This window comes from Cucurbitaria berberidis (genome assembly GCF_010015615.1).
Source record: "Cucurbitaria berberidis CBS 394.84 unplaced genomic scaffold K460scaffold_1, whole genome shotgun sequence".
Lineage (NCBI taxonomy): Eukaryota > Fungi > Ascomycota > Dothideomycetes > Pleosporales > Cucurbitariaceae > Cucurbitaria > Cucurbitaria berberidis.
The window spans coordinates 1,142,608-1,167,492 of record NW_024468935.1 but is presented as its reverse complement, the minus strand read 5'-3'; the positions used below and the strand labels follow the sequence as shown (position 1 = coordinate 1,167,492).

General features: G+C 52.3%; 12 protein-coding genes and 1 non-coding gene across 13 annotated transcripts; 4 read left to right on the top strand and 9 right to left on the bottom strand.

The window, feature by feature from the left end:
• Positions 1–168: 168 nt before the first annotated feature.
• Positions 169–770, top strand: K460DRAFT_9202 (uncharacterized protein). The gene has a single exon (XM_040938809.1). The coding sequence runs from the start codon at positions 228–230 to the stop codon at positions 612–614; it is 387 nt and encodes a 128-aa protein (XP_040792570.1). The 5' UTR covers positions 169–227; the 3' UTR covers positions 615–770.
• On the top strand, positions 280–3,915 carry K460DRAFT_360873 (E3 ubiquitin-protein ligase hula). The gene is made up of 8 exons (XM_040932352.1): positions 280–710; positions 784–822; positions 886–991; positions 1,055–1,188; positions 1,247–2,747; positions 2,797–2,934; positions 2,985–3,380; positions 3,433–3,915. The coding sequence occupies exons 1-8, from the start codon at positions 674–676 to the stop codon at positions 3,530–3,532; spliced, it is 2,451 nt and encodes an 816-aa protein (XP_040792569.1). The 5' UTR covers positions 280–673; the 3' UTR covers positions 3,533–3,915.
• Positions 3,916–4,622: 707 nt separating this feature from the next.
• K460DRAFT_360871 (uncharacterized protein) lies at positions 4,623–5,933 on the top strand. Its single transcript, XM_040932351.1, has 3 exons — positions 4,623–5,028; positions 5,208–5,390; positions 5,542–5,933. Exons 1-3 carry the CDS (start codon positions 4,943–4,945, stop codon positions 5,795–5,797), a joined length of 525 nt encoding a protein of 174 aa, XP_040792568.1. The 5' UTR covers positions 4,623–4,942; the 3' UTR covers positions 5,798–5,933.
• A 408-nt stretch (positions 5,934–6,341) lies between these two features.
• On the bottom strand, positions 6,342–7,697 carry K460DRAFT_270944 (branched-chain-amino-acid aminotransferase; the record flags this gene model as incomplete). The annotated part of the gene is made up of 1 exon (XM_040927689.1): positions 6,342–7,697. One exon carries the CDS (start codon positions 7,695–7,697, stop codon positions 6,342–6,344), a length of 1,356 nt encoding a protein of 451 aa, XP_040792567.1.
• A 651-nt stretch (positions 7,698–8,348) lies between these two features.
• K460DRAFT_360869 (uncharacterized protein) lies at positions 8,349–9,836 on the bottom strand. Its single transcript, XM_040932350.1, has one exon. It carries the CDS (start codon positions 9,792–9,794, stop codon positions 8,634–8,636), a length of 1,161 nt encoding a protein of 386 aa, XP_040792566.1. The 5' UTR covers positions 9,795–9,836; the 3' UTR covers positions 8,349–8,633.
• Positions 9,837–10,323: 487 nt separating this feature from the next.
• Positions 10,324–10,984, bottom strand: K460DRAFT_372393 (DUF1857-domain-containing protein; the record flags this gene model as incomplete). The annotated part of the gene is made up of 3 exons (XM_040934506.1): positions 10,324–10,398; positions 10,482–10,646; positions 10,733–10,984. The coding sequence occupies 3 exons, from the start codon at positions 10,982–10,984 to the stop codon at positions 10,324–10,326; spliced, it is 492 nt and encodes a 163-aa protein (XP_040792565.1).
• A 555-nt stretch (positions 10,985–11,539) lies between these two features.
• K460DRAFT_360866 (uncharacterized protein) lies at positions 11,540–12,328 on the bottom strand (the record flags this gene model as incomplete). Its single annotated transcript, XM_040932349.1, has 3 exons — positions 11,540–11,951; positions 12,015–12,089; positions 12,218–12,328. 3 exons carry the CDS (start codon positions 12,323–12,325, stop codon positions 11,745–11,747), a joined length of 390 nt encoding a protein of 129 aa, XP_040792564.1. The 3' UTR covers positions 11,540–11,744.
• Positions 12,329–12,608: 280 nt separating this feature from the next.
• K460DRAFT_360865 (uncharacterized protein) lies at positions 12,609–15,580 on the bottom strand. The gene is made up of 2 exons (XM_040932348.1): positions 14,222–15,580; positions 12,609–14,174 (listed from the first exon to the last, which is right to left on the bottom strand). The coding sequence occupies exons 1-2, from the start codon at positions 15,410–15,412 to the stop codon at positions 12,945–12,947; spliced, it is 2,421 nt and encodes an 806-aa protein (XP_040792563.1). The 5' UTR covers positions 15,413–15,580; the 3' UTR covers positions 12,609–12,944.
• Positions 15,581–16,750: 1,170 nt separating this feature from the next.
• Positions 16,751–18,693, bottom strand: K460DRAFT_400095 (Mur ligase; the record flags this gene model as incomplete). Its single annotated transcript, XM_040936289.1, has 2 exons — positions 16,751–18,467; positions 18,515–18,693. The coding sequence occupies 2 exons, from the start codon at positions 18,691–18,693 to the stop codon at positions 16,751–16,753; spliced, it is 1,896 nt and encodes a 631-aa protein (XP_040792562.1).
• A 530-nt stretch (positions 18,694–19,223) lies between these two features.
• On the top strand, positions 19,224–20,765 carry K460DRAFT_272020 (uncharacterized protein; the record flags this gene model as incomplete). Its single annotated transcript, XM_040927768.1, has 1 exon — positions 19,224–20,765. The coding sequence occupies one exon, from the start codon at positions 19,224–19,226 to the stop codon at positions 20,763–20,765; it is 1,542 nt and encodes a 513-aa protein (XP_040792561.1).
• A 508-nt stretch (positions 20,766–21,273) lies between these two features.
• On the bottom strand, positions 21,274–21,364 carry K460DRAFT_t2. The gene has a single exon. It is a non-coding gene; the product is annotated as a tRNA-Arg (tRNA).
• A 92-nt stretch (positions 21,365–21,456) lies between these two features.
• Positions 21,457–23,285, bottom strand: K460DRAFT_360862 (ribonuclease H-like protein). Its single transcript, XM_040932347.1, has one exon. The coding sequence runs from the start codon at positions 23,080–23,082 to the stop codon at positions 21,853–21,855; it is 1,230 nt and encodes a 409-aa protein (XP_040792560.1). The 5' UTR covers positions 23,083–23,285; the 3' UTR covers positions 21,457–21,852.
• Positions 23,278–24,709, bottom strand: K460DRAFT_360860 (uncharacterized protein). Its single transcript, XM_040932346.1, has one exon. It carries the CDS (start codon positions 24,286–24,288, stop codon positions 23,707–23,709), a length of 582 nt encoding a protein of 193 aa, XP_040792559.1. The 5' UTR covers positions 24,289–24,709; the 3' UTR covers positions 23,278–23,706.
• Between the last annotated feature and the right edge of the window lie 176 nt (positions 24,710–24,885).

The window sequence follows — 24,885 nt, the reverse complement described above, 5'->3', positions numbered from 1 at the left end:
CAAGACAGGTCTGAGTACCGTTGGAAACATGTAGAGTGGCATCTCTTCATGCATGTTCGACGTTTGGCGCCGACCAGGGAGCCGTAGGGGGTGGTTGACATCATCTTCCTCGACGCTTCCACTCAAACGACCGCAAGCAGTGACAGACAGACGTAGGCTATTTTGAGAGAGCGAAATGAATCGAAAGTCTCACGACGGCGGGTTTTAGCGAGTTCCCCTTTGGTGGCATGGTCAGGCGGGGCAGGTCAACTTCAGACGCCAAGGCAACCCAGAAGCTCGCGTTGCAGCTTCCCGAATTACTCGCAGCTCGCAGCGCCCTCAGCAGTCACCCATCGCCGCCCGTCTTAGCCGCCGCGGCCGGTCGATTTGGAACACTCTGCAGCGATTGCAAAGGATTGAATAAGCGTCGCCGTTCCCTGCGTTGCGCCTCTTCCTCGGCCAGTATCGCGAGCGCCCGCCGCATTTGCCTGCCTACCGTGCACGGCCGGTTCCTCCGCACAGCCTCCTCCACCCCGTTGCTGTACCCACGTCCAACGCCCGCCGCAGCCTGCGCGAACGACAGATCCTGCACGAGTTCGAGCGAGAAGACGTCCTCGGATAGCTGCGAGCTCTGAGAGCCGCCCATCTACCTGCCCTCCCCACCCCTCTTCGCCTCCTCGTCCACCTGCGCATCATGGACGGAGCTGGGCAGCCCAACCTGCGCATCACCAGTGCGTCTTACCTACCTTCGAGTGCAATAGCGCCCTCGTTGCGCTTCACCACCAATCTGACACCATGTTGTAGTTATCGCCGCCGATGGCCTCTACAAGCGCGATGTGTTCCGTACGTTCTTCTGCCTCTGAGCCCCATGTTCAAGGTCATATGTCGCTCATACAGCTGCTCTAGGCTTCCCGGATCCCTTCGCCGTGGCCACGATCAATGGTGAACAGACGCGAACGACGAGTGTCATCAAGAAGACACTGAACCCCTACTGGAACGAGAGCTTCGACATGTACGTCATACCACGACTTTCGCCCTTCCATGGGCCGAATATAGCCGCTGACATATGGACTAGGAGAGTGAACGAGGAGAGCGTGCTCGCGGTTCAGATATTTGACCAGAAGAAGTTCAAGAAGAAGGACCAGGGCTTTTTGGGAGTCATAAATGTCCGCATAGGGTCCGTCATAGACCTCGATGCAGGCGGTGATGGTAAATGCTCTCCCCTCGGACAACAGGACCAGGGCACGTGTGCTAACACGTCCGTCAGAGATGCTCACGCGCGACCTGAAAAAGTCCAATGATAACATGGTTGTGCATGGCAAGCTTATCCTGAACCTCTCTACCAATCTCACTGCACCCATCAGCCAGGGAGCACAAAACGCACCCCGCCCGACCGCATCCCAGAATCCCTCCGTAAATGGTGCCATGCCTGGCGCTGTAGCTACCCCCCACCAGTCGACGACAAACCTTCACCCACCCGACGCTTATCCCGGCCAGCAACGACCTCAAGTCTCCGCTCAGTCGACCCAGCAGCGAGTCAATCAGTCAATTCCAACACTCCCGCCAAGCGGCGGCCCACCAGCTCCAGGGACAAATGGAGTACCGCCGGTCCGCAATGCTGGTGCGTACAGTGCTTTCGAAGACGCTCAAGGAAGATTACCCAACGGATGGGAACGCCGCGAGGATCACTTAGGGCGAACCTACTATGTCGACCACAACACGAGGCAGACCACCTGGATAAGGCCGGGTGCAGGATTCAATGAAGCAGATCAGCGTACCGCATTGGCAGCACAAACCCAGCAGGAGCGCACGCGACATCAAAACCGCATGTTGCCAGAAGACCGGACAGGAGCCAATTCTCCCACCCTTACCGACCGCCAGCCTTCACCGCCAGCTGGATCTGCGAACGCCGCAAGTATGATGGCGACGGGAGCAACGACTGCTGGCACAGGAGAACTTCCGTCTGGTTGGGAGCAGCGGCATACTCCAGAGGGACGTCCCTACTTCGTAGACCATAATACCCGAACCACGACGTGGGTGGATCCCCGCCGACAGCAGTATATCCGCATGTATGGTGGTCAGGCCGCCAACGGTGGCAGCTCTATCCAACAGCAGCCTGTCTCCCAACTTGGTCCACTACCATCAGGATGGGAAATGCGGCTCACCAACACGGCAAGAGTATACTTCGTTGACCACAACACAAAAACCACCACTTGGGACGATCCGCGATTGCCCTCATCTCTCGACCAAAATGTGCCCCAGTACAAGCGTGACTTCCGTCGCAAATTGATCTACTTCCGATCGCAACCCGCTCTCCGCATCGTGTCTGGACAGTGTCACGTAAAGGTCAGGCGAACGCACATTTTCGAGGACTCATACCACGAGATCATGCGGCAGAGCGCTGCTGATCTGAAGAAGAGGCTGATGATTAAGTTTGATGGCGAAGACGGTCTAGATTATGGAGGTCTCTCCCGAGAGTTCTTCTTCTTGCTCTCGCATGAGATGTTCAACCCCTTCTACTGCCTATTCGAATACTCCGCACACGACAACTACACCCTTCAAATTAACCCTCATTCCGGTATCAACCCTGAGCATTTGAACTACTTCAAGTTCATCGGGCGCGTTGTCGGTCTGGCTATCTTCCATCGCCGATTCCTGGATGCATTCTTTATTGGAGCGTTCTACAAAATGATTCTAAGAAAGAAGGTGGCACTACAAGACATGGAGGGTGTAGATGCCGATTTCCATCGCAATCTGGAATGGATGCTGTAAGTCTGACCACGACCTTCTGCAGAGATTGTAACTAATGAGATGCAGGAACAACGACATTACGGACGCCCTAGAATTGACATTTGCGACTGATGATGAGCGATTTGGCGAGACTGTCAGCATTGAACTGAAACCCGGAGGCGACGACATTGAAGTCACCAATGAGAACAAGCACGAATACGTCGAGTATGTATTCCAATGTCTAATGCGATGACCAGTCTTACTGACCACCCTAGACTCATTACTGAATGGCGTATTCAGAAGCGTGTGGAGGAGCAGTTCCAGGCGTTTATTACTGGTTTCCACGAGCTTATCCCCGCAGATTTGGTCAACGTCTTCGACGAGCGTGAACTAGAACTCCTCATCGGCGGTATTGCAGATATCGACGTCGAAGACTGGAAGAAGCACACCGACTACCGCGGCTACACCGAGAACGACGAAGTCATCCAGCACTTCTGGAAGTGCATCCGTAGCTGGGATGCTGAGCAGAAGTCGCGTCTGCTGCAATTCGCCACGGGTACCTCGCGTATTCCTGTCAACGGTTTCAAGGACTTGCAGGGTAGCGATGGGCCAAGGAGATTTACGATCGAGAAGGCTGGAGAGCCTAATCAATTGCCAAAATCTCATACATGGTATGTTGTTGCGCTCGTTGATAAAAAATAGAGAGGCTAACAGGATGTACAGTTTCAACCGCCTCGACCTGCCACCGTATAAGACCTTTGAAGCGCTCAATCAGAAACTCACGATTGCCGTAGAGGAAACTGTTGGTTTCGGGCAAGAGTAAGCAGCGTGCATGGGCGAGTCTCCAGTCTCTACAACCGCATCTTCACCGGTTGGGATCGCGGAAGGGGAACATACTTGGTCTTTACGCCAATGTACAAAAACTTGGGTACCAAGGGGCTACAGATCGCTCCTGACACGTGATTATCATTATCTCTAGTAGCATTTCTAGTTTGGGCTCAACATATCGCATTGTCTGCAATGTGCGAAATCAGGGCGTTGAGGTTCGAGACATAGTAGGATAGCGCTTTTCCTTTTACAAGCGCTGAGCAATGTGAGATTTGAAATGGAACATGAGACGATCGACAGTCTACCCCTTTTGAAATCATACACCGCTCGCCAAGGCAGCTGGGGTATTAATGTAAAGCATTCGTTTGCGTTCACCTGATTCTAGGTCTATCACGAAAACGTCGTGTGTTGTCCTTTTAACATGGATACGCTTAGCGTGGCTTCAAAGCTGGGCAAGGCGAAATTGCGGGACTGTGCGGAGTTGGTAACAGTGCGTACCGGCTCTAAAACCGCTCCGTAGCAGTTTACTATCTGCAATGTGTTGTCTGCTCCCTTCTTTTTCTCACAAAGCAACTGACAATGTTGGATTGGGTTTATGAAACGTATGGTAAGGTGACTCTCACGACATATGGTTTCGTTGAACGACCATCGCCAAATCACCAGTCTTGGCATCAATTCCAAGTCTAGGCCCTGTCTCCGCCCCCTGTGCCCATCGTTCGTTCCAGCAATCATTTCCGCCTTGCACGATTCAGGTCTCGGGAGGCGAAATGCAGTGAACTCTATTCGGATATCCTATCGTTTCCCCCTCTGCGCAGCACCACGTTGCATATTTACGTGGCCAGCTACAGCCTCGATGTTGCATTAGCAGGTTCTTAGCTAGAGAAGGTATTGGACGAGAGGCAAAAATGGCTCCGAAGAACGAGTTGAAACAGCTGGAAATGCCGCACAGGAGTGCATTTGGTGCATTGGCACCGCTAAATTTATCCCCCCGAGCGAGCTAAGCGGTATTGAAGCCCCCCTGCACTACTACACTAAGCCAATTCCGAAAGTCTCATGATAGACCATTGGATAGTTTTGCGGATGGCTTGAGCTTGTTGACTCCGGGGAAGGGATGGAACGAGATGGCAAGGGCTGATCCGTAGTTTAAATCTCCTTGTGCTCCCTCCGCGTTGTTCCCGCTGCATTCCTCGCTGTCGTCCCCTCAAGTCAACAATCGTTGTTTACCTTTTCAAGACTCCTAATACAGTCCACCATTCGCTTTGGGACATTACCTTTACATCTTTAATCAAAACAAATCACTTTTTCGAACGCGTTCACACCCTTATCCAATACGCTCCGTTTACCAAAGCTCCATTACATTGCTCTATCCGCCCTCTCGAGTAACAGTCACACCACAAAAATCAAAATGCGTTTCACCACCACCATTGCTCTTGCTTTCTCAGCCATGGCCAGCCTTGCCGCTGCGGCAGAGGGCGATTGCGCTGCACAGAAGTACGTCTCCCATCCAAAAGTCTATTAAACATCACACACACCACACCCCTGGAGACATTGAATTTCACCGCCAATCACACAGAGGCACACCCAAAACAAACATCGTCCTCAACAAACCACTCCATCCAACTGTATCTATAGTATAAAGTGAGGTGCTAACGTTCTTGTTCGTTTTTCAGTATCCTCGACGCCTGTCTCGCGGGCTACAAAACACGCATCGAGAACAGCGAGAAGACAAATGACTACATCGGCCTATGCGACGTCTACAGAGATGTCCTCGTGTGCTACAACAACTGCCCCAAGAGCAATGAGAGGGCCCCAGTGGAGGGCCAGGTCAATTCGTTCTGTGCCGCTGCTCAGCCGTAAGTTAACTTCTCTCTACCTTATGTATACATCTAGCATGGGTGGAAGATGGGATGAGCAGGGGTTTAGGTGTACATGAGGGACGACAGCCATGGCGTTTGGTGTTCAGCAGAATCGGTGGAAATATTGCTGACTCGCATATCCTAATAGTCTTCGTGCTTCCCTGTCCGCTTCAGTCGCATCCGCCGCCTCGGTCGCCGCTACTCAGAGCCACACTTCTGAGACCAGCACTGCTACCGACTCCTCATCCAGTAGATCTCGCACCAGCTCCGGCTCTCGCACTGCCTCCGGCTCTTCAAGTTCGTCGAGCCCGACAGCTCCTAGCTTCCAGGCTGGCGCTGCTTCCCTTGGCGCACCGGCTAGTGCTGCGCTTGTTGTTTTGCTCGGTGCCGCTGGACTGTTGTAGTTCTGAACAAGACAGGATAGGACCACAGTCAAAACAAAACAAAAACTCATATCATGGGGAGGTGAAGTGTCAGAAGAGTGTGTTGTTGGATGTGTATTGTTATGGTAGTTATTTGATAATCTTTAATGAAGCAGGGAAGGGAAACGTAGCGTTGTTGCTGAAGCTTCACATCGTGCATCACCTCTTCATGCGTTTGCAAAATGTGACTGCTGGCTAACCTTACTACCTGGCTTACTCCATGTACAATCACTTGCGTGGATTCACAAAGTGGTCCACAGACGCTCGCGGCTCAGCTGACTTGAGACTTGCATTACGCATCTGGTTCTCGCGACCGGAGAGTATGTCTGGTGGTTGGCTAATTCTAAATTTGAACAACTTGATTAGGAATTTGATATATGCTAATGCTGCGCTGCTGACAAGGAAATTGCTACGCATAAAGCGTCTGCTTCGCTTTTTGTTATGTCAAAGAGAAGCCGCCAACTCCACAAACGGCTCGAAATGCAAGAAAAATCCACCAAATGCTCACATGTACCCCTCTTACTCTCTACTCTTCATCAATTACCTGTCCCCACTCGTGTCCCTCCATTCCATCGCTACCCCACATGATGCCCTTCAGCCAGCTCCTGAACGTGCTGGCATACGCGCCTGCGTCACCCTTGACCATTGGCACCTCGATGTCTTTGCCACGGAAATGGATCCCACTGATGGGTGCAACAAACCATGCGGTACCTGCTGCGAAGGCTTCGACCAATCTGCCCTCTCTTGCCGCCTCTTCAATCTCAAAGACATTGAATTTGCGCTCGACGATTTCGAGGGGCTCGAGATCTGATGAGGGCAACGATGAAGCGCTAGAGTCCAGGCGCGAGCGTGCAAGCTCGAGAATAGACCGCCTCGTCACGCCATCAAGAACGATACGCTCATTCAAATCCGCAGTGACCAGCTGAAGTTTCCCTTCTTTTGTCCGCCAAACGACGAAGAAATTGCTTGCTCCAGCTTCCGTAATAGTACAGTCATCTCCAAACAGCCAGAGGATCTGGTGGAACCCGCGTTTCCTAGCCTCTCCCTGAGCGACCAGCGAAGGACCGTAGTTGGCGCCCACCTTGGCGTATCCGAAGCCTCCGGGCCACGCGCGGCACATGTCGTCCTGCGAAGCGAGGAGCTTGATACCACCGCTCATATCGCCCATGGGCGCGAAACAGCACAGGATGACGAAAAGGAGGGCTTCTTTGGGACGCTCGACGCCTAGAGCCGGGTCGGATGCGATCATGGTGGGGCGGATGTACAAAAATTGCCCTGGTCTATCTTTCGGCAGCCACTTCTTTCCGTCTGTAGCACACAGCTTCACAATGAGCTTCAACAGCTCCTTGGGAGGGAAGGCGGGGAGCGCGATGCGGTTTGTGCTCATCAACATCCTCTTGCAGTTAAGGTCTGGGCGGAAGAGACGTAGTTTGCCGTCGTGGCCGCGGTATAGCTTCATGCCTTCGAAACACTCGGTCGCATAGTGTAGGCATGATGCTGTTGGTGCGAGCGAGATGGGGCCGTAAGGTTGGAGAGTTGGTGCCTCCCAGCCCTGTTCGACCGTCCATTTGGCTTGCACCATATGGTCGGTGCATACTTTCTGGCTGGCCATTTCTGCTGAGCCTACGGCCGGGACGGGGCGCGGTGATTCGGTATATTTGCATTGTATTTTGGACGCATCGAGTTCAGCGAGAGGGGTTTCGACGGTATGTTGTAGTTTGGTCTCGGGCTCCGGTGGTGGGGTAGCGGTAATTGAATTGGTGAGTGAAGCGGATTTGAGTTGTGAAGGGGCGTTCTTGAGGAGGGCTTCTTCGATGCCGGCGTGTGTGAGGTCGGTGACGGTCTCGCCCTCTTGGGGAGGGGTGATAGCGATGGGAGACATAATTGCTCTTGTATATGGGAGACAAGTCGCTTGTATGATGGGGCGGGAGTAAGAGATTGGTGTGAGGTGAGAAACAAGCAGCCGAGCAGGCTTCTTATACGTACAGTACCTGAAATTTCAGTCAAGAGTCATACCTTATCACGCGGAAGAGGCGATGCAACGCCCAGCCCTATACCTATGCTAGTGCACTACGGAGTACCGCGGCAAACTTTTAGTGTTGTCTTCCTTGCATTGGGAGATAAAGAATTCCTACGACGGACCCTGGTATCCACATAGAACAGAACTCGGCAGCAGTCTGAACATGAAAGCAATTGGCCTCTGTGGTGTCAAACACCTACACTGACAATGTACAGACATCTTGGATCCATCAATTCCATGCCGAAATTGCGCTTTCTGGAAGCCGGGGTAGTGTTTGCTAGTGTTCCTGGGTATGAAAGTGTGCTTTGACGTAGGGCGTGCCGAGCCTGTGGTATCCAGCCCGGCCGCTAGTATCCGCTTGTATGGAAGGCCGGGCATCTTCCGATTGACGGACACCGAAGACTCATCATCGGATCCGACCTCTCATTGATTGATTCGTATATTGCTACACAATGTATATAGAACCCAAGACCGCGACATCGGAGATGCGTATGGACTTGTGCTGGAAGTTGAAGCTGGAAGAGCAGTGCGCAGCGAAGTTCACAATGCGTCTCGGCAAACGGCGGTCTAAGAAAATCGCCGTTGGAAAACTTCAACAAGATTGACGTAGGAAGAAAAAGTCGATTGACCTATGGGTATCAAAATCTACGCTATGGCAAACATAGTTCAGCTCTTCAAGGGGCGCTACGTACGGAGTCTCCACCGAGATGCATACATGGCTCTCCGTGTAGTTTCCCGTATATAGCCCACTCCATCTATATCCGCCACTTTGTCGCTCAAATAAATCTACCGCAAAATTCAAGATGCCGCCGTTTCCGAGGGGTCGTTTATTTGGCTCGCAGCCATGACCTGGGATGTTCGCATGCCGTCGATGCCTTTCAAAATGCCGTCTGCGACTTCTCCTACGCGTCCTTGCAGCGCGCTGAAGTCCATCTTGCTGATAACGTTATTGATCTGCTCCGTGACTGCTTCATCCTGCACTGTCTCTGCCATGACCTGCCCCTCTGTCCTCCAGTATTCTTCCCTCACGCCCCGTAGAGCAGGGTCGCGGTTCACCGAGTTTGTGAGCAACCCTAGTGCGCGCATCTTATTCATTGTTTCCTCCGCCTGTCGTGTCGTCGTTTCGATCCGTTCGGCGATTGAGACGGGCTTTGCAAGCCAGCGATTCGTACTCGTTGCCCAGAGAACAAAGGCAAGCCCGATGTCTACTACGGCGAAGGTGATGTATCGCAGGAAACGAATACGCCAGTACACCGAGTCAAGATCTTGGACGAACTTGGCCCGCTTGTTGATAGTTATGTCATACGTCCCCATATACCACGTTTCCACCACCATAAGCAGTATGCCCGCGATGGTCGCATGCGTACGAAATCGTGATCCCTCGCTTCCAACCAACGAGGATGTAGCGAGGCCGAGAACACCGAGTTGGAAGATATGCGGCGTTACAATCTTCGGTAGGCTGTATAGAAAGTAGTTCTGCTGGTCATTCGCATCGGCCGTGGTGCACCAAACGCAGTTTAGCAACGTGTCCGGGCCATATGTGAGGTATAGCAGCTTGTTGCGCGCACTCCCACCAAACTTTGTCCGTAGCGCATCGTCCTCGTCTGTAAGCGGTCGAAGATGCCTCAGTCGTGCGAATAGCACGCTTGTCTCGGTTCGTATATGGCTCTGTGTACTCAGGAATATGTTGTCTGGCGCAAATCGGGACAGCGAGAGGACGAGACACACGACAGCGCTGAGAAACAGTAGGTTGAGCGCATTCTTGACTCTTGGTGGCGTGGGCCGTACGGGTACGCTTCGCGATGTCGCGCGGGCTACGTTTATCCAATCGAAGACGCGGGGGATGAGGAAAGGCCCAAATATTATGAGTATTGAATGGACATTCTTTGGGAGGAACGTGAGGCGCGGGATCACCACGTAGGATATGACGAGGAAAATTACGGAGCGCAAGTTGAACATGCTGGACGTGAGGCTATCATAAGAGAAGACGTGAGGAAGACTGTATTGTAGAAACACATGTCCTTGTACAGTTCTTAGCGACCAAGTATGCGCCACACTACAAACAGGGGTCATGCAATGTCCACCTACCAGATTAAGTATAGCGTTAGCCCGCGCTGGCACGTCTTTCCAAGTCTCGTCCACGGGTATTTCGAATCAAGACGCTGTGCTTGTTGTGGAAACAAAGATATCGACATGAAGAGGTGCATTTTAATAATTTGTCAGTAGCTGCGCAGGCGGTTAGTCCGTGTAAAATTATGGCTATATGTCAGCAACAGAGCGGAAGACATGGAGGAGCAAGGTACATTCTGATTATCGTAACATATGGATCTAACGTTTCGAGAACTTAGTAGGATTCGATAGAAGCAAAGTGGTGGTCGTGGTATGACTTTGTTATTCTCATATTTTGCAAATATAGGTCGTGGAGATTACGGCAGAGTATATCAACCGTTCCTCTCAAGGAACTTCCTAATTAACCCCCTGCAGCTGTTTACTGTTTGATCCTTCCATCAATCACCATCTGCCTGATTGCATCAATACTACTCTCAACCGCTTGCTTGGACAGCTACCATCACGTCAGCAACTGCTCTCAAATCCACCTTGCCCCAGCCTATCAGCCGAAACATAGTAAGATGTGGGGTAACTTACGCTCTTGACCTTCTGCAGCTCCTTCTCTGCCTCCGGCGAACCCTCCTGAATATGCGGGAATATAAACTCAAAAGCATACGTCATATGCAGGTCGTCTAGGCCGCCAGACGAGCCATTCGAGATAAGGTTACGGACATGCGAGCCATCTTCTTGCTCAAAATCGACCTATTCAATCATTATCAGCCCTTCCGTCTTTAAAATTCATTCGCGCAATGCTCAATCATAGTTAGAAAGAAAGAGAAATACCATACCCAACTTGGCCAATAGCTCCTCACGACCTCCTTCGCCTGATTCTTAGGACCAGCACCAGGCTTGAATTTAACCTCGCGCGTCACAATGCCATCTTTCTCCTCCAACACGTTGCAAGACTCAATCACGGGCACAAATTCCTGCGCGAAGCGTATCTTTCTTTGCAACCCCGCCCAGACCTGGGATTCATTGAGGACCGGTGTGGCGCCTGTTGGGTTGATCTTGGAGGTGTATGCGAGGTGAAGATGGACCATTTTGAGGAGTTCTTAGGGGGTCAGGTTTTACTACAAGAAGAAGAGTAGATTTTAGGTGTTGGTTGGCGTGATTGATGATTGAGATGTGGGTGGGGTAACTGCTGGGCGTGTATTATGTGCTGACGTCAATGGATCTTAGATAATGAGGCAGTGGATATGAAGGCAATTATAGTGTTATTGTGTTCTATCGAGTGGTTCTTATATATTATCATCACACAAGTAACGGAGCAATTATCGTCCCGGTTTAGGTTCAAGACGACGCGTTGTCGATCCTCGGCTCCACAAAGTCCGAGCTGCGTAAGGCTGCTTATTCAGGCCAGGGCTTACAACAACGCGAATGCCGACTGTTACTTTCAAGTATACCCTTCTTTCATCTCGAAAAATCACCTGCGACGAAACTTCTGGTTCTTAACATGGCATAGTGCTTCTTATTAAATCAGCGTCGGCCACAACGAGACGCGAATGCCGATGTCAGACACAGATATCTCGAACTAACCAAACCATTTTCAGGGAATCAAGTCAAAGTCTCGATAGACGCAAGGCTGATTATCACTAACGGCCACATAGGATAGGGTAGTAACATTAGGAATAGGTTGGGCAATTGCGGTTTAGAATCATCCAACGTGGCGGGCATGATCTGTCATTTAGGTATCATTTCACTAGCCTAGCCTTTCGCTGTGGTAAAAGTAGCTACTAAGCAACCCGCCGGAACGCCGTGCTTTTTATATGCATTTCATCCATCAACCCGATCGTGATCCATTTAAGCATCCTCGACGACCTGGGTGTGCAGGCCCTTGGGATCCTTGACGTTGACGGCCTGAACGTACGAGTAAAGCTTCTCCTTGGCGCCCTCCTCATCGTTACGCTTACGCGAGATGCGGACACGGAGGCGGTAAGGAACGCCCTTAATGCCAGCTTCCCAGACCTTCTTGTTGAGCTGGGGGTCGAGGCGAACATCCTTAGTGCCCTATCATCGAGTATTAGCACCAAATCATCGAGTCTTGTGTGTTGTAGATAGGTGACCACATACCATAGCCTTCTCAGCGAACCCACGGATCTCCTTGATGGCCCTGGGGGCCCTCTTCTTGAAGCTCACACCATGAACCTATTCAACCCAAGTATTAGCCTGATGTTCGCCTTCAGTCTTCCGCCCGATGCTTGCAGTGAGCTAGAGGTTTCATCCTCAAGACTATGCAAGCCATCGTTGGACTTCACAAAACTGAATCAACATACGCGCTTGTGTAGGTGGATCGTGTATTCGCGGGCGACGACGTCAGCGATGGCGCTGCGGGTGGTCTTGCCGGCAGGCTTCTTGCCGGCTGTCTTTGCGCTGGGAGCCATTTCCTAAAGCCATTGCGTTAGCCATTGTCTCTTTGCATTCAACTGGGCTAAATCTCTGTCCGGGAGCCATCGCAACAGGCGAGTTGGACGAATGTAGGCAATGTACAACCCGAGAGAGACATGTAGTACGTACTGAAGATTTCCTCGCTGTGGGGTTAGTCGACGGTGAGGTTGCGAGATGCGGCTTGAAGATTCCTGAAGTTCAGAAGTTGCGACCTGCAACCGCGAAAATCGACTGTGGTCGCTTAGTAGCGCAACGCACAGACCAATATCACGTGAGCATCCATCCAACTACTCGAATCTTCGCAGTCAAGTAATTAAAGCACGAGTACAATACTAGTCACCTCTCTCGCTCTCTCTGGCAAATCTAAGAGTTGACATCTTTGCTTACCCCTGTGCAAGTTGCTTCTAGCGAAATGGGAGCTAGTAAACAAATCTCGAGAGGGAACATAATGGCATGAATGTTGAATGTGTCTTTGATTGATTCTTTGGGGTATCTTTTTCTCTCTATTGATGCTTTTTTAGTTATCCTCTGGGTTGTGCAATAGACTCAAAACGACGTGCGGTTCTCCTTTACGATAGGCCTCATTTACTTGAAGGAAAACGCCACGCTAATAGGTCAACGATGTCCAGGTAAGTCGAACTCTTTGCCGCGCTTTCCTACATCTGCTTCGTCATCGTCATCATCATCTTCCTCCTCGTGCTCACTTTCATCACTGCTGCTATCTTCTTCTTCGTCGTCGTCATCATCATCGTCATCGCCAACAGATACCAAGCGATCCAGTCTTCCGCCATCTTCGCCCCAGAACTGCAGTCCTTCCGGGTCGTGATCTACTGCGAGATCCAGCGCCGGAATTTCTTCTGCTAAGGCAGGATTCAGGTCGTTACGAAAACGAGCCAGCGACTGAGTAAAGCGCTCTAGAACATACTGTGGTAGAGATGGTTCCTTGACGGTGGTACCGTCTGTTGCCTGGCGCTCGCGACGATCATCGCCCCCAAGATCGATGAATGGAACGTCTTCAGCTCGAACATCGCCAGTCGGGTTGAGGTACGCATCAAACGATCTCCGAACCCGCTCCAGCATTTGCTGTGCAGCATCTGGCATCTGAGGCATTTGCGGGAATTGTGGTATCTGTGGAAAGTTCGGTAGCGGCGGAAACTGTGGTAAGGTCGGAAACTGCGGCATCTGGGGCATCGAAGGCATTTGGGGCATCCGTGGTCTTGCAGGAAATTGCGGCATCTGGAAAGGAAATGACGGGAGCTGTCCCGGTAGCCATGTCTCTTCTGGCTCATCTGGCTGGAAGTAGTATCTAGGCGAGCGAAGTGGTGTTTGCGAGGCGGGAGAGCCGACACTAACAGGCGATCCTAATCCGACATTCGTGTCGGCATCCAAAATGGCGTCGGCGTTCAAAATTGCATTGGCAGTCTCTTCGCTCTCCGGGCCATTAAGGATGCGGAGCTCGTTTGTGTTGTATGAATCACACGAGCCACACTGATTCCCAAGCCAGTGGTATTTGACCGAAGACTTTGCAGAGCAATCATTGCATTGGACGATTGCTCGGGTGTTCGAAAACTGATCTGGCATTGGCTGACTCTCGATTGCTTGAGTCAACTTCTGCCACTGTAGATCCATGCATACAGCACTCTTTTTGCATATCGGACATTTGTAGGCAGTCTCCATGTATAGGTTGTAGCATCCCTTGTGTAAGTAATGTCCACAAGGCATGGATACTACAGCGGTAGACGATGTGAACAAGTAGTCGCCGCAGATAGGGCAATTTGAGTCGGTGGCACGTGGAAGACACTTGTGAGATGTCGCGTGAGATATGGATATGCAAACATTGCAATTCTGGAGGTCATTAGGAAGATGCAACCAAATTCGGTGGGCAGACGTACCTTGCAGTGGTAGAAGTCTTTCCCCAAACCCTCACCCCTTCTGCAAATTCCGCAGTCGGGGCAATGGTAGATCTTCTTCTTGCTGTTGTTGTCCCACAGCTTGCAAATGTCGCAGTAGTAGCATGCCGCCTGTGTTTCACACTCTTTGCATTGCTCAGCCGCTCTCTGAGGCGTTCCACATGACATGCAAAGCATGTTCTGCGTCATGATCCTGTTTAGATTATGGTCTTCGACCGCATCGTGACAATGCCGGCACGTATACCACCGCCGGCATTGGAAACATTGCACCTTCACATTTCGTTTGTAGTGTTGGCATCCAAGAGTCAGCTCTCCTTCAGCGACTTCATCCTCCTCTTCTTCGCCATTGTCCGCGCTACTATGCTGGTTATTGGGTCGATAGGTCGAAGTGGTGTCACCCTCCCGCAAGTTGTATGGGTTCTCGGGGTCGATATCGGACGCAGAGGAGTATGGCGACGACGCTTGTAAATCTGAGAAGATCGATTGACCGGAGGTGGGTGTATAAGGACGGTCGTGGGAGACAAAGCTGCTCGGCGACGTTGGTCTCATGATGTTGTACTTCTCTGTCATTATGCCGTGGATCATCCGCGCGCGCTCCTGATCTGTAATCTTCAGGTCCCTAATTTGGTGTATGCGCATTCGTAGATGGGCCATGCCATCGTCTGCAGGCAGCGATTCCGACATGGCGCTGGCATGCTGGCGCGCAATTGGCCTTGTGCTTGGTATCGAAGGTGTAGCAGGTGCACTTGAGACGGGCGAGTCGATGTTGAGTCGACGAAACTGGTCCGCAAGTATACGAGAAGGGTTGGAGGACATTTCCGTCGGGATATTTACTGGTGCTGTTGTCGATTGAATCGTCGAATCGTCATGGTCGACAACAGCACTGCGCGGCCGCTGAGTGGATGAGGGCGGTCGAAATCGGTCGATTAGAGCAGTAGGTCTGCCTGAAGTCGTTTGAGAAAGTTCTTCATTTCCTGGAGTGGAGTTGTTCGCATCCGCACCGCGAGGTGGGTCGTTTGGTCGGACGATGGCCACCGAGTCGGCATTGTCACATGTTAGAAGTTGGGCTCCGTCATGGCTCGCTTCGGGAGGCGGTTGACCTGAGAAACGACGTGCATGGCGGACCACAGGATCAATAATAAAAGAAGAGAGCAGACTCTGGGATTGGGTCATAGTGCACTCCAGGACGCGAGGTGTGAGGAAGAAGTCTCGATCTGAGAAACCGGACCTAGGCGCTGTTGCTCGCACTGTTCCTGCGCTCTGTGACGTTCCCGAATCGAATAGGTCATGTGAGCATATCCGCCACTGTCGCCACACAGACAATGATGGGTCAAGCTCCGTCCGAAAGGCTTGCTCTTCTATTTCGAGTCGTCGTGGGAAGAGTCGCGCGACCATCGGACAATCCCGCAAGCATTGCCTGAATAGGCGTACTATGGACGAAAACGTACTGAAATCACGAAGCAGACAACACCACAAACGGCGTCAGCCCCCAAAGAGCACACAACAGCTCAGACTCTGCATTTTTAATGTTTTGTCACATTCCACACGGATGTACTATGCTACTAACGTAACTCTCAGCGCGACGAGTTGTCCCCAAGCCACCTTGCATCTCTAGCATACGACTCAGGCCATTTGGATCTTTGGAAAGAACAAAACCTACTCAAAGGAGTACAAAATGAAGAAAAGTGTTGATTACAGCAAGAATTCCACGGTTGTAAACGGAAACGACACAACATAACCCCTTTCATGTTCCATGGGAGGTGGCCGGCGTGATGCATCCGACCTCAGATCTTTGACTCGGCTGGTCGAAATATTTTGTTAGTCGTTTCCACGCCTGCGATATGTCCACAAGAAGCAAGTCTACAGAAAATGTGTTGAATCCAGCAGAAGTTCCACGGGTGCGAGCCAGCCAAAGCAATATCCACGACACTTTGTTCCACGGAAATTCGGTGGGATGACGCATGTTGCCGCGCATGCTTGACTCGGGTCGGCACTTGAGACCCAGAAGGAAATATACATGATATGCCCACAACAGGCAAGAACTTGGAAAAGTGTAGATTATCGTACGCATTCTATGGGCGAGATCAAGGCGTAGTTCCTCTAGCTAAACGCCAGACGTCCGTGTCCGCCACGTTCCCATGACTCTGAGTTGGCACCATCTTCCACGGGCGGACTAGAATAGGCAGGTTTCACGAAAAGTGTCAATCCTAGCGACGAAACCATGGATGAGAATCGAGACGATACATGTAATCTCATTTCCACATCTTCCAATGGCTTCTACTACCTAAGCGTACCGTACCTTTCCCCCATGATCAACCTCGAAAAGGGTAGTACGTGATCAGGCGGCGGTGCAAGGATACCTGGGACGAGCGGAAAGGCGATACATAGCAGCGTACCCCTCGAAGCCTATAAAGAACAGAATCCTGAAAGAGTATAAAATGAACGCCAGCTATCATATAGCTAAGCTATGCTACAATCCCGCTACTACATGCCAGTATAGTTAGTTTGACTTTACAGCGATCTTCTACGATCGACACCCTTATTATCCCCCGCAAGGTGCTTATGAATCCTAATGCGGGGTTTGCTCCCATCCGCATCTTCTAGTGCTCCATCTCTCCTTGAAGAATCTTTCCTCTCGTCCTCTGGCTCAGCCAGGGAGGACATAGAATCGAGCGCCTTGTTCATCTGTCTCTGCAAGCTGTACCCTGATGGCACTTCTCGTCCTGCTACTGGTAGTACTTCAAGCTGCCGGCGGATATCCTCCAAGTCGGCATTCTGGTTATTCAAAGCCTGGGTATAATCGAGTATGGAGCGGGATTTCTTGCTCTCAAAAGAGCGGCTGCGCGAGATGCGATGCTCTTCGGCTTCAAGGGTTTTCAGTTGGCGATTGAGGTCTTCGATTTCATATTGCAATTTCCCTCTGCTCTCCCGCGCAAGTCTCTGTCTCTTTGCCTGCTCGCTTTCTCCGATATCTGCTTCACCCTGTAACGCATCCGGCTCTTGGAGACTGAGCACCTGGTTGACACGACGCCGTTGCTCTTCATGCATGGACTTGAAAAAAGCTCTGTCATCTTCTCGCTCTGGATCGGTCCACCAGGTCTTGTTTCCCCTTGGCCGCAGTTCACGGTGGAAGTCACCAATCAGATAGAGACTTCCGGTCAAGACTATAGGATGGTCGGTCTCAGTGAGATACTTTGCCGCACACAACGCCCGAAGCGCTCCTTGTGAATTCATAGGTAATCCTGTGATCCCGGGCTGCACGGCCTTTGCTATGTGGAGGAGTTGCGTCGGATCCATTGGTTTCACCCATGGCATGCCATCAACGGGTCCGAACGAGGTAGTAATGACACTGTCTCCTGGCTGTAGTAAGATTTCGAGATACTGACGAGCATCTTTGCCCTCAGTCATGGCAAGCACCCAAGTAACGGGCCATCCGCTCCTGGGTCGACTCAGCCCGGAAATATTTCTTTGTCTCTCATTCTTCAAGACGAACTCATTGAGTGCTTTCGCAGCATCTGGATTGTGGGCTCCGTCGACGACTATCTCTCTTCCCGACCTGTGTGGGTTACCAAACACGGGTTGGACTCTGTGATACTGAAGTCGTCCGGGTATCGCTTTCCTCCTAATGCTCACCAACGCTTCGGCAAGCTTGGAGTTGCTGAGCTCGAGTCCCAAGCGGCTGGCTGTTTCCTTGATGGCGACTATAGCCAAGACTGCATTGTCGCGCTGAAACGGCTGCAGTGTCTGAGCAAAGCGATGCCAGTTGGGACTGGAGAACAGAGTCTCTCTGAGCTCACGAGTGTCGCCAGTGAGGCGAGGACCCGCGCCAATCTCTTTGGCGAACTGATCAATGGTATTTTGAACGTTCCACTCATTCTGTGGATTGACGATGTAAGGTACATTGGGCTTGAGAATTCCCGCTTTGTGGTGAGCAATCTCTTCCAGGGTGGTGCCCAAGAAGCCTTGGTGGTCCCGGGCGATTTTGGAGATGACCGAGACTGCTTGGTTGTTTAGTATGTTGGTCGCATCGAGCCTGCCGCCCATGCCCACCTCGACGACTCCCACTTCGACTTTCTCTTCGTTGAAGATGTGGAACGCAGTAGCAGTCAAGATCTCGAATGGCGAGGCATTGATGCCTTCTCTTTGACTAAGCTGGGCGTAATGCGTCTCTATCTTGCGAAAGAGCCGCTCATTGACGGGCCTTTCATTGATGGAGATGCAGTCCCATCTGGACAAATTAGAGCCGATAGGAGGGCGGCGTGACGGCGTGCATACCTGTTTACAAGATGGGGTGAGGTGAATTTACCGCACTTGATGAGTCTGCGCGTGAGCAGCGTCGACGCGTAGTGGCATATGGAGCCTTTGCCGTTGGTGCCGGCGACATGGATCGACGTCCAGGAGAAGTGAACGTTCTTCAGCAGCTGGGCGATCCTCTCCAGGCCCGGTTGGATCATGGCCTCTCTTCTGAAACCGCGTTTCTACAAAATGGTCCCTGACTCACTGCTGCGAGTGGACCAAAAGCTGCGAGGCAGAGGAAGCCGACCTTGCCCAACAAGGCAACTGCGGCTTGGCAGCCTAGTCGCGCCTGCCGATGGATGGGATGGGGGGATCGGATGGTTTGGCCGTTGCAGGCCTTCCAGAGAGGCTCCGGCTGTTTCAGGCCCGAGTGAGGCGTGGATGGTTGCTGTGCAAGCGCGTGTGTTTGATATTGGTCGCTGGGAGTGAGGCTATATGACAGACAGCTGCCAGCGCAAGCAACCCACCACCTCAGCACTGTACGCAGTTTGTTTGCTGTTCTGAACGCCTTCCCCGGCTGCTTCAGCCTCACGCTGTTCTGTTTTCGGCGCTTGCGACCCTGCGCCCGCCGTGTCCCATTCTCCGACCACCCCCCAAACCCAAACCCCATCGCTAGGCGCGTCCCCATCAACCCTCGCCATCTCCACTCCATCCTTTTTTGATACCCCTCACACACTCCCTCTGCGCCATGGGCATCCCGATCGGCTGGAACATTCAACGGGACGAGCCCAAGGAAAAAGACGTGCTGAGAGCCGACGTGACCGGCCAGCGCTCACCCATTCGACGCCGCGTCAGACCAAATCGATCCCCGACATCCCACAGTGCCTTTGACACGGGCGCTTTGCTCTCGACATCACGATTTGCGCCGCATCTCGAACCTCCCTCTCGCTCTTCGCACACCCGCACGCGCCTGCCCCCGCCACCGGTGCCCGAAGTCTCGCGGACTGATCACCGCAGCAACGAGCCGGCGAGAAACCCACCCAGTCTACAGCGGGACGAGAGCAGCCTGCGCCGCTCGCGCAATCGTCTCGATGGCTATATGCGCGCCTACGAGGCACGCAACTTTCCCGACACTGGCCTCCCACTCGCAACCTTGACCCCAGGATTTGCGCCCGCAGCGGCTTCGCGATCCGCTGAAGCAGAGTCCTTGCGTGAGCTGCGCGAAGCGCGAGAGCTCTCGCGCATCGGGGAGCGGTCGCCGTACCGTCGCGCTGGGGCCCCGCGATTGACACGCTCGCGCAGTCCCCGTGCTGACCCATCTGCGGGAAGAGGCCATGCGGAGGATGACGACAACGACGACGAGCACGAGACTAATGATTACCCAGCCGTGGGCCTTCCACCCCTTCGCAGGATGGGCCGCCGCACCCTCGCCGATGGCCCGCCAACTGCAAGCTCTCTTCGCGAGTCTTGGAGCCCGGTGTCCACCCTCGATGGCTTGGGAGATCGCGAGCGCAGCATCAGTCCCTTTGTCGAACAGTTGCCCTGGGATACCTTCCTCTCCACCGTTGTGCCTGATCCCGTCGGCCCCACGACTGAGTCGTCCTTTGCATCTGCCGCTGCTGCAGCCTCGTTCTCCAATTCTCATCCAAGTTCGCGAGCCGGAAGCTCCAACTCGGCGGCGTCTTCACGAACACATCTTACAGTGCCGTCACGGCGCGCTTCTCCTCCGCCGAACGAGCAGTTCATGCGCGCGTGCGACACGTCCGAGGACGACACAGCCTCTGATACAGAAGAAGAGGACGTGGACGTGCGCGGCAGTATAAGGCGTCTCAACGGCGCCGAGGCTTTCAGGAATCGGATGGGTCTCTCCGACGCGGCTCCCTCCCGCCGCAGAATTCGACCGTCTTACTTCTCCAATGAGCCTCCTCTGCAGGACACGGAGCGCTACTCGCGGCGGGTCCTGGAGCGGTCTCGGCACGCAAGCGCATATGTTCGCAATTTCTACCACTCAAGCCTCTCGCACGACAACGAGATGCCGGCGGAGAGACGTCATGATCAGCTCGATGGGCCGGCCGAGGAGCCTTTGTCGTCTGCCATGGGTGAAGACGAGTTGCTGTCGCTTGTTCTGCCCGACTCACAGCCTCTAGATCAGGAGCTTCGTGATGCGCGGTCTCTGCTGGAGCGTCTTTCGCGTCGAGAGGACATTAGTGACGATTTCTGGGCGTCGGTTGGCTTGACGCGATCGTTCGCGGACCCCGTGGAGCGTTTCCAGGAGCGCGAGCGACTTTGAGCTTCTTTCGTAGGGTGTGTAATTTGTCTTTCTATTCTCTATTGAGCGCAGGCCGGCGGGCTGGCCTTGCGCGTTGAGGGGCTTGCCCGTTTCTTTGAGCGGAACCTGTTTTGTACGATCGAGTCATCTGGCGTCTTGTCTCTGGAGTTTGCCATCTGAAGGCGGTCTGCGGTAATGGTTGCTTTACGAAAAGTCATGTCGGAATGCTATTCCTCGGACCTGGGCGAGGTCTCCACGAAGGTGATTTCGTCGGGCGGTTCATGTATCTCTATCTAGCTTCTTCACCTCTGCGTTGCAGCAAGGAATAAAAGCATTCGCACGCCTTGGAGCGTGTCTCCTACCAAGTAATTGAATTGCATATCAAGACCGTGTTTCCTTGTCTGTTGCTCTCGTGGTCGTCCCCGCGCACTGACACCAAAAACCAACCCTCCCCGCCAATTCATCCCTCCACCACCCACCACCACCGCACAACAAAAACCAAATCAATGCAAAAGGCAAAAGCAAAAAGCATCTCGGGCGGGGCTCGAACCCGCAGCCTTTGGATACCGAGAGATATACAGCGGTAGAAGTCCAACGCGCTACCATTGCGCCACCGAGACCGTCGAGCGGAAATAAAGACTTCTGAGCAAAATTCTGAATTAAGCAGCTTATATTGGAGGCGCGCAGCAAGCGGTGTGGTATCGAGGGGCGGTGGGGTGTTTGTGAAAGAAGTATAACAAAGAACGGGTGTGACTGGTTGAGGTCTGACGTGTCTTGGAGGGAATGGACGGGGCTGTGGAGCGTTGGCTTGGTTGGCGCTGATGGAGTCCGGGATTGCCCGAGATGTCCTTCTACCACCAACTGTTTGCTCTTATTAGGCGGTAAACTGTCTGGCTACAACGTGTAAGACGACGATTTGGTCATTCTCTTTGATCAGTAATTCCAGACACTTTGGCAGTGTATGCCGATATGAGCGCAATGCCATGTTCATCTCTACGCTCGAGGACCCATTTTCGTAGCCGTATCATACTATGACACGACTTGACATTGTAAGATCGTGCTCAATCGTTCGATACTTGGTGCTTTTTATTTTATCGAGTAGCTCCGCTCACCCCCCCTCTCCCACTTCCTTGACCATCTCCAGCAGAACCTCTTCACTCAACTCTGCTACAGACCCATCCTCGCTTCTCCTCCTATTGTGCACTTCCAACAACTGCAGCCGATTCGACTCCCAGCTCACCCACGCCGCGGCTTGCAGAAAACAATCAGTGATGTCATCCAGCTTCTTGAGCTCCGATTCCCCTACGGCTTCTGCTTCGATACTGTTCCCCGAATCTTCCTTGTTGGAATCGCCAGACTTCTTACGCCGTGCAGGTTTTGAGGGGGAGCAGAGAGCTTGGCGTGTTCTCTCTGCGTTGTTCGAGCCAAATTTGAAGGTGATTCTAGGCGCGGTGTCGCGTATTGAGCACGCTGTGGTAGGAGGATCACAAGAAAGCCAGGAGCGTAGAATAGCAATCTTGGCTTTCTTCTCGGCTTTGCTTCGACTCATCTCCTTCTTATTCACCACCTTGTCCTCCTCTTCTGAAGCTGCTCCTTGCGTATCTGCAATTGACTCCACTGTGCCAGCTTGCCTCGCCTTCTGTGCAAGCCAGTAATGCCCCACGCGCTTTGGATCCACTCCGGAAACCTCATAATCCCTCTCTCCCTCCGGCTCTCTCAACTTCGGAAGCATGAGTTTCCGCTCTGAGTGCAAAGTCTCCAGCACGGCCCACAACATGCCCTCCAACGTATTGACGCGAATAGTCCACTGCTGAATTGCACTGCCACCACCCGAGCGCCACCTCTGCTTCTCGATGAGGATAATATCGGGTTCTCCAACCAATATCATGTTTCTTACCAGGGAGTAAGCAGTCGCAGATAGTATAGGTAGTGAGTAAGGATCAACGTCTCCATCTTCATCTTTCGTGCCCTTCTTGATCTTTTCAGCACTTGGTAGCCGATCTGGGACATTGCGTCTTGCTTTGACGAGATCGATCTTCTCCCATCTGAGAACTTCCATCGTCGCATTCAGGCTGTCCTTTGACGGGTAGTCAACTTCTACATCGCAATAGGCAAGATTCTTGATGCCCATGTCGATGCTCATGATTCGGAGTTTTCGGCCCGAGTCCATGTTTTGTCGGGCCTGCCAGTCTGGTCGACGTTTGAAAAGACGGGATTCGTGAATGTCGCGTACAAAGCGGTCATGAAGAATTGCTTTAGTTCCCGAGGATTCTGACCCGATGCGTACGAGGAGAGCTTGCAACGCTTTGGCTGTGACATTGCGCGATTTGGGTGCCATTGAGATATTAGGGAATATTCAATCCAGAATTTCAGGGCGCTACCCAAGATGAGCTCGAAGAGGTGATTAGAGTAGTCGGCAAAGAGGGCGAGAGGAAGAGAGAGATAATCGAAGCATCATGCAGCCATGAACGCGAACAATCGACGCGCAAATGAATAGCGCGGCAACACAGCAGCGAGTGAATTAGGGCATGTAGTGAGTTTGGGTCGATAAGAATGCAAAATATTCTATGCTGAAAAAGTGTGCTGGTGTTGGGAAAGGAGTTCACGCGTTGTAGACTACAAGTCGCGTGCACGGTTAAGCGTGCGCACGTGATCCTCCTCTGCCCACTACCACGTTGGCGTCTGGAGCTGTCTTTATCTGGCATGATCATGGATAGTCATTATATTTACGGCAAACCTCCCTGGAACTACTCTAGGCACGCCAATTACAGTTGCTCCTGGGCCAATGTTACGGACAACTTTGGAATACTTCAAGGCCCTTCTCGACTTGACTACGCCTCACATATCAAGTCGAAATCCGGAAACGCAGGATCAGGTCCAATATTGACACTAGCGACCGCGTTCCGAAAGTCCGTGACGCGCGCATTCTGCTGTGCAGTATTACACTGAGCTAAATCCAATGTTAGCACACAGATTCATAGTAAGCATCAGTCATACCCAGCATCCCATCTTCATAATCACATCTCCTTGATGCGGGATTGAGAAGGCAAGACTTACTCTTTTGCTCATCACACTGCTGCACGCTCAGCCCTCCACTCTGCCTCTTCGGCTTATCCTTCTTTCCGCCTCTATTGCCATTGCCGTTGCCATTTCTATCTCCATTTCCTTTACCGTTCCCATTCCCATTGCCATTCCCATTGCCATTTCCATTTCCATTCCCATTTCCATTCGCAGCATCAGAACATCCCTTGAACTGTTTATCGCAGCTTCTTTGCGCGGCGGATTGGAAGCTATCAAACGTGTCTCCGTCGACGGAAAAGGGTCGTTGAGGGTCTCCGCTCTTGGTGATGGCACTAGCTTTTGTGCCTCCTAGTGCTGAATTGAAAGTCTGCAGATCGGCGAGCTGGCGCAGGAACAAGGTATGCCGTGGTACCAAAGACATCTCCCAGTCTGTGGAGACGAGGGCGGGTTGAGGTGACGCATGCGAAAGAGCAGGAAGCGCCAGGTGGATGAGTGAGAGGAGGGCGGGTGGAAGGAACTTCATGGTTGTGTACTGGTGTTGGCTGACAAGTAGCGCACAGCGCTTGTACGAATGATCCGTCGTTGAAAGTCGTGGAGTCGCAAAAGGTCGATTCTGGTGGTTGCAACGCAAGGCGCATATGTAACCTCGCACTCGGAAGCGCCGACCTACGCATCGACGCACCTGCAGCCCATCTCACGCGAGATGGGTTTGGCGTTGCGTTCGCGTAACCTGGTCGGGAAATGCGGTGGTGATGTTGCGACAGTACTGAAACATGAGACTTCCCCTGGAATTTGCGAACCTGGGAACTTGGAACCGCGTAGCTAATCGTTCAGGAGTAAACAAGTGCATGAAGAAGGTGACGTAGCTGGTTGAAGGGAATTGAAGATGATGTGTGACAGTCTGTTGATTTGATTGGGGGTATAGTATGCTAGTGTGACAGAAGAAATTGTCGCTCAATTACAACTTTTGCAGAAGCAAATGCAACCTCGCCGAGATGACAAGAGAATGAGTGGACGGGGATTCTGTAAATTTCCCATTGGTAATAACATTATACTTGCGTGACTGATCTGGAACAAACTGTAGTTCAAAGTCTGTGCTATGCGCAACAGTAGAGGTATA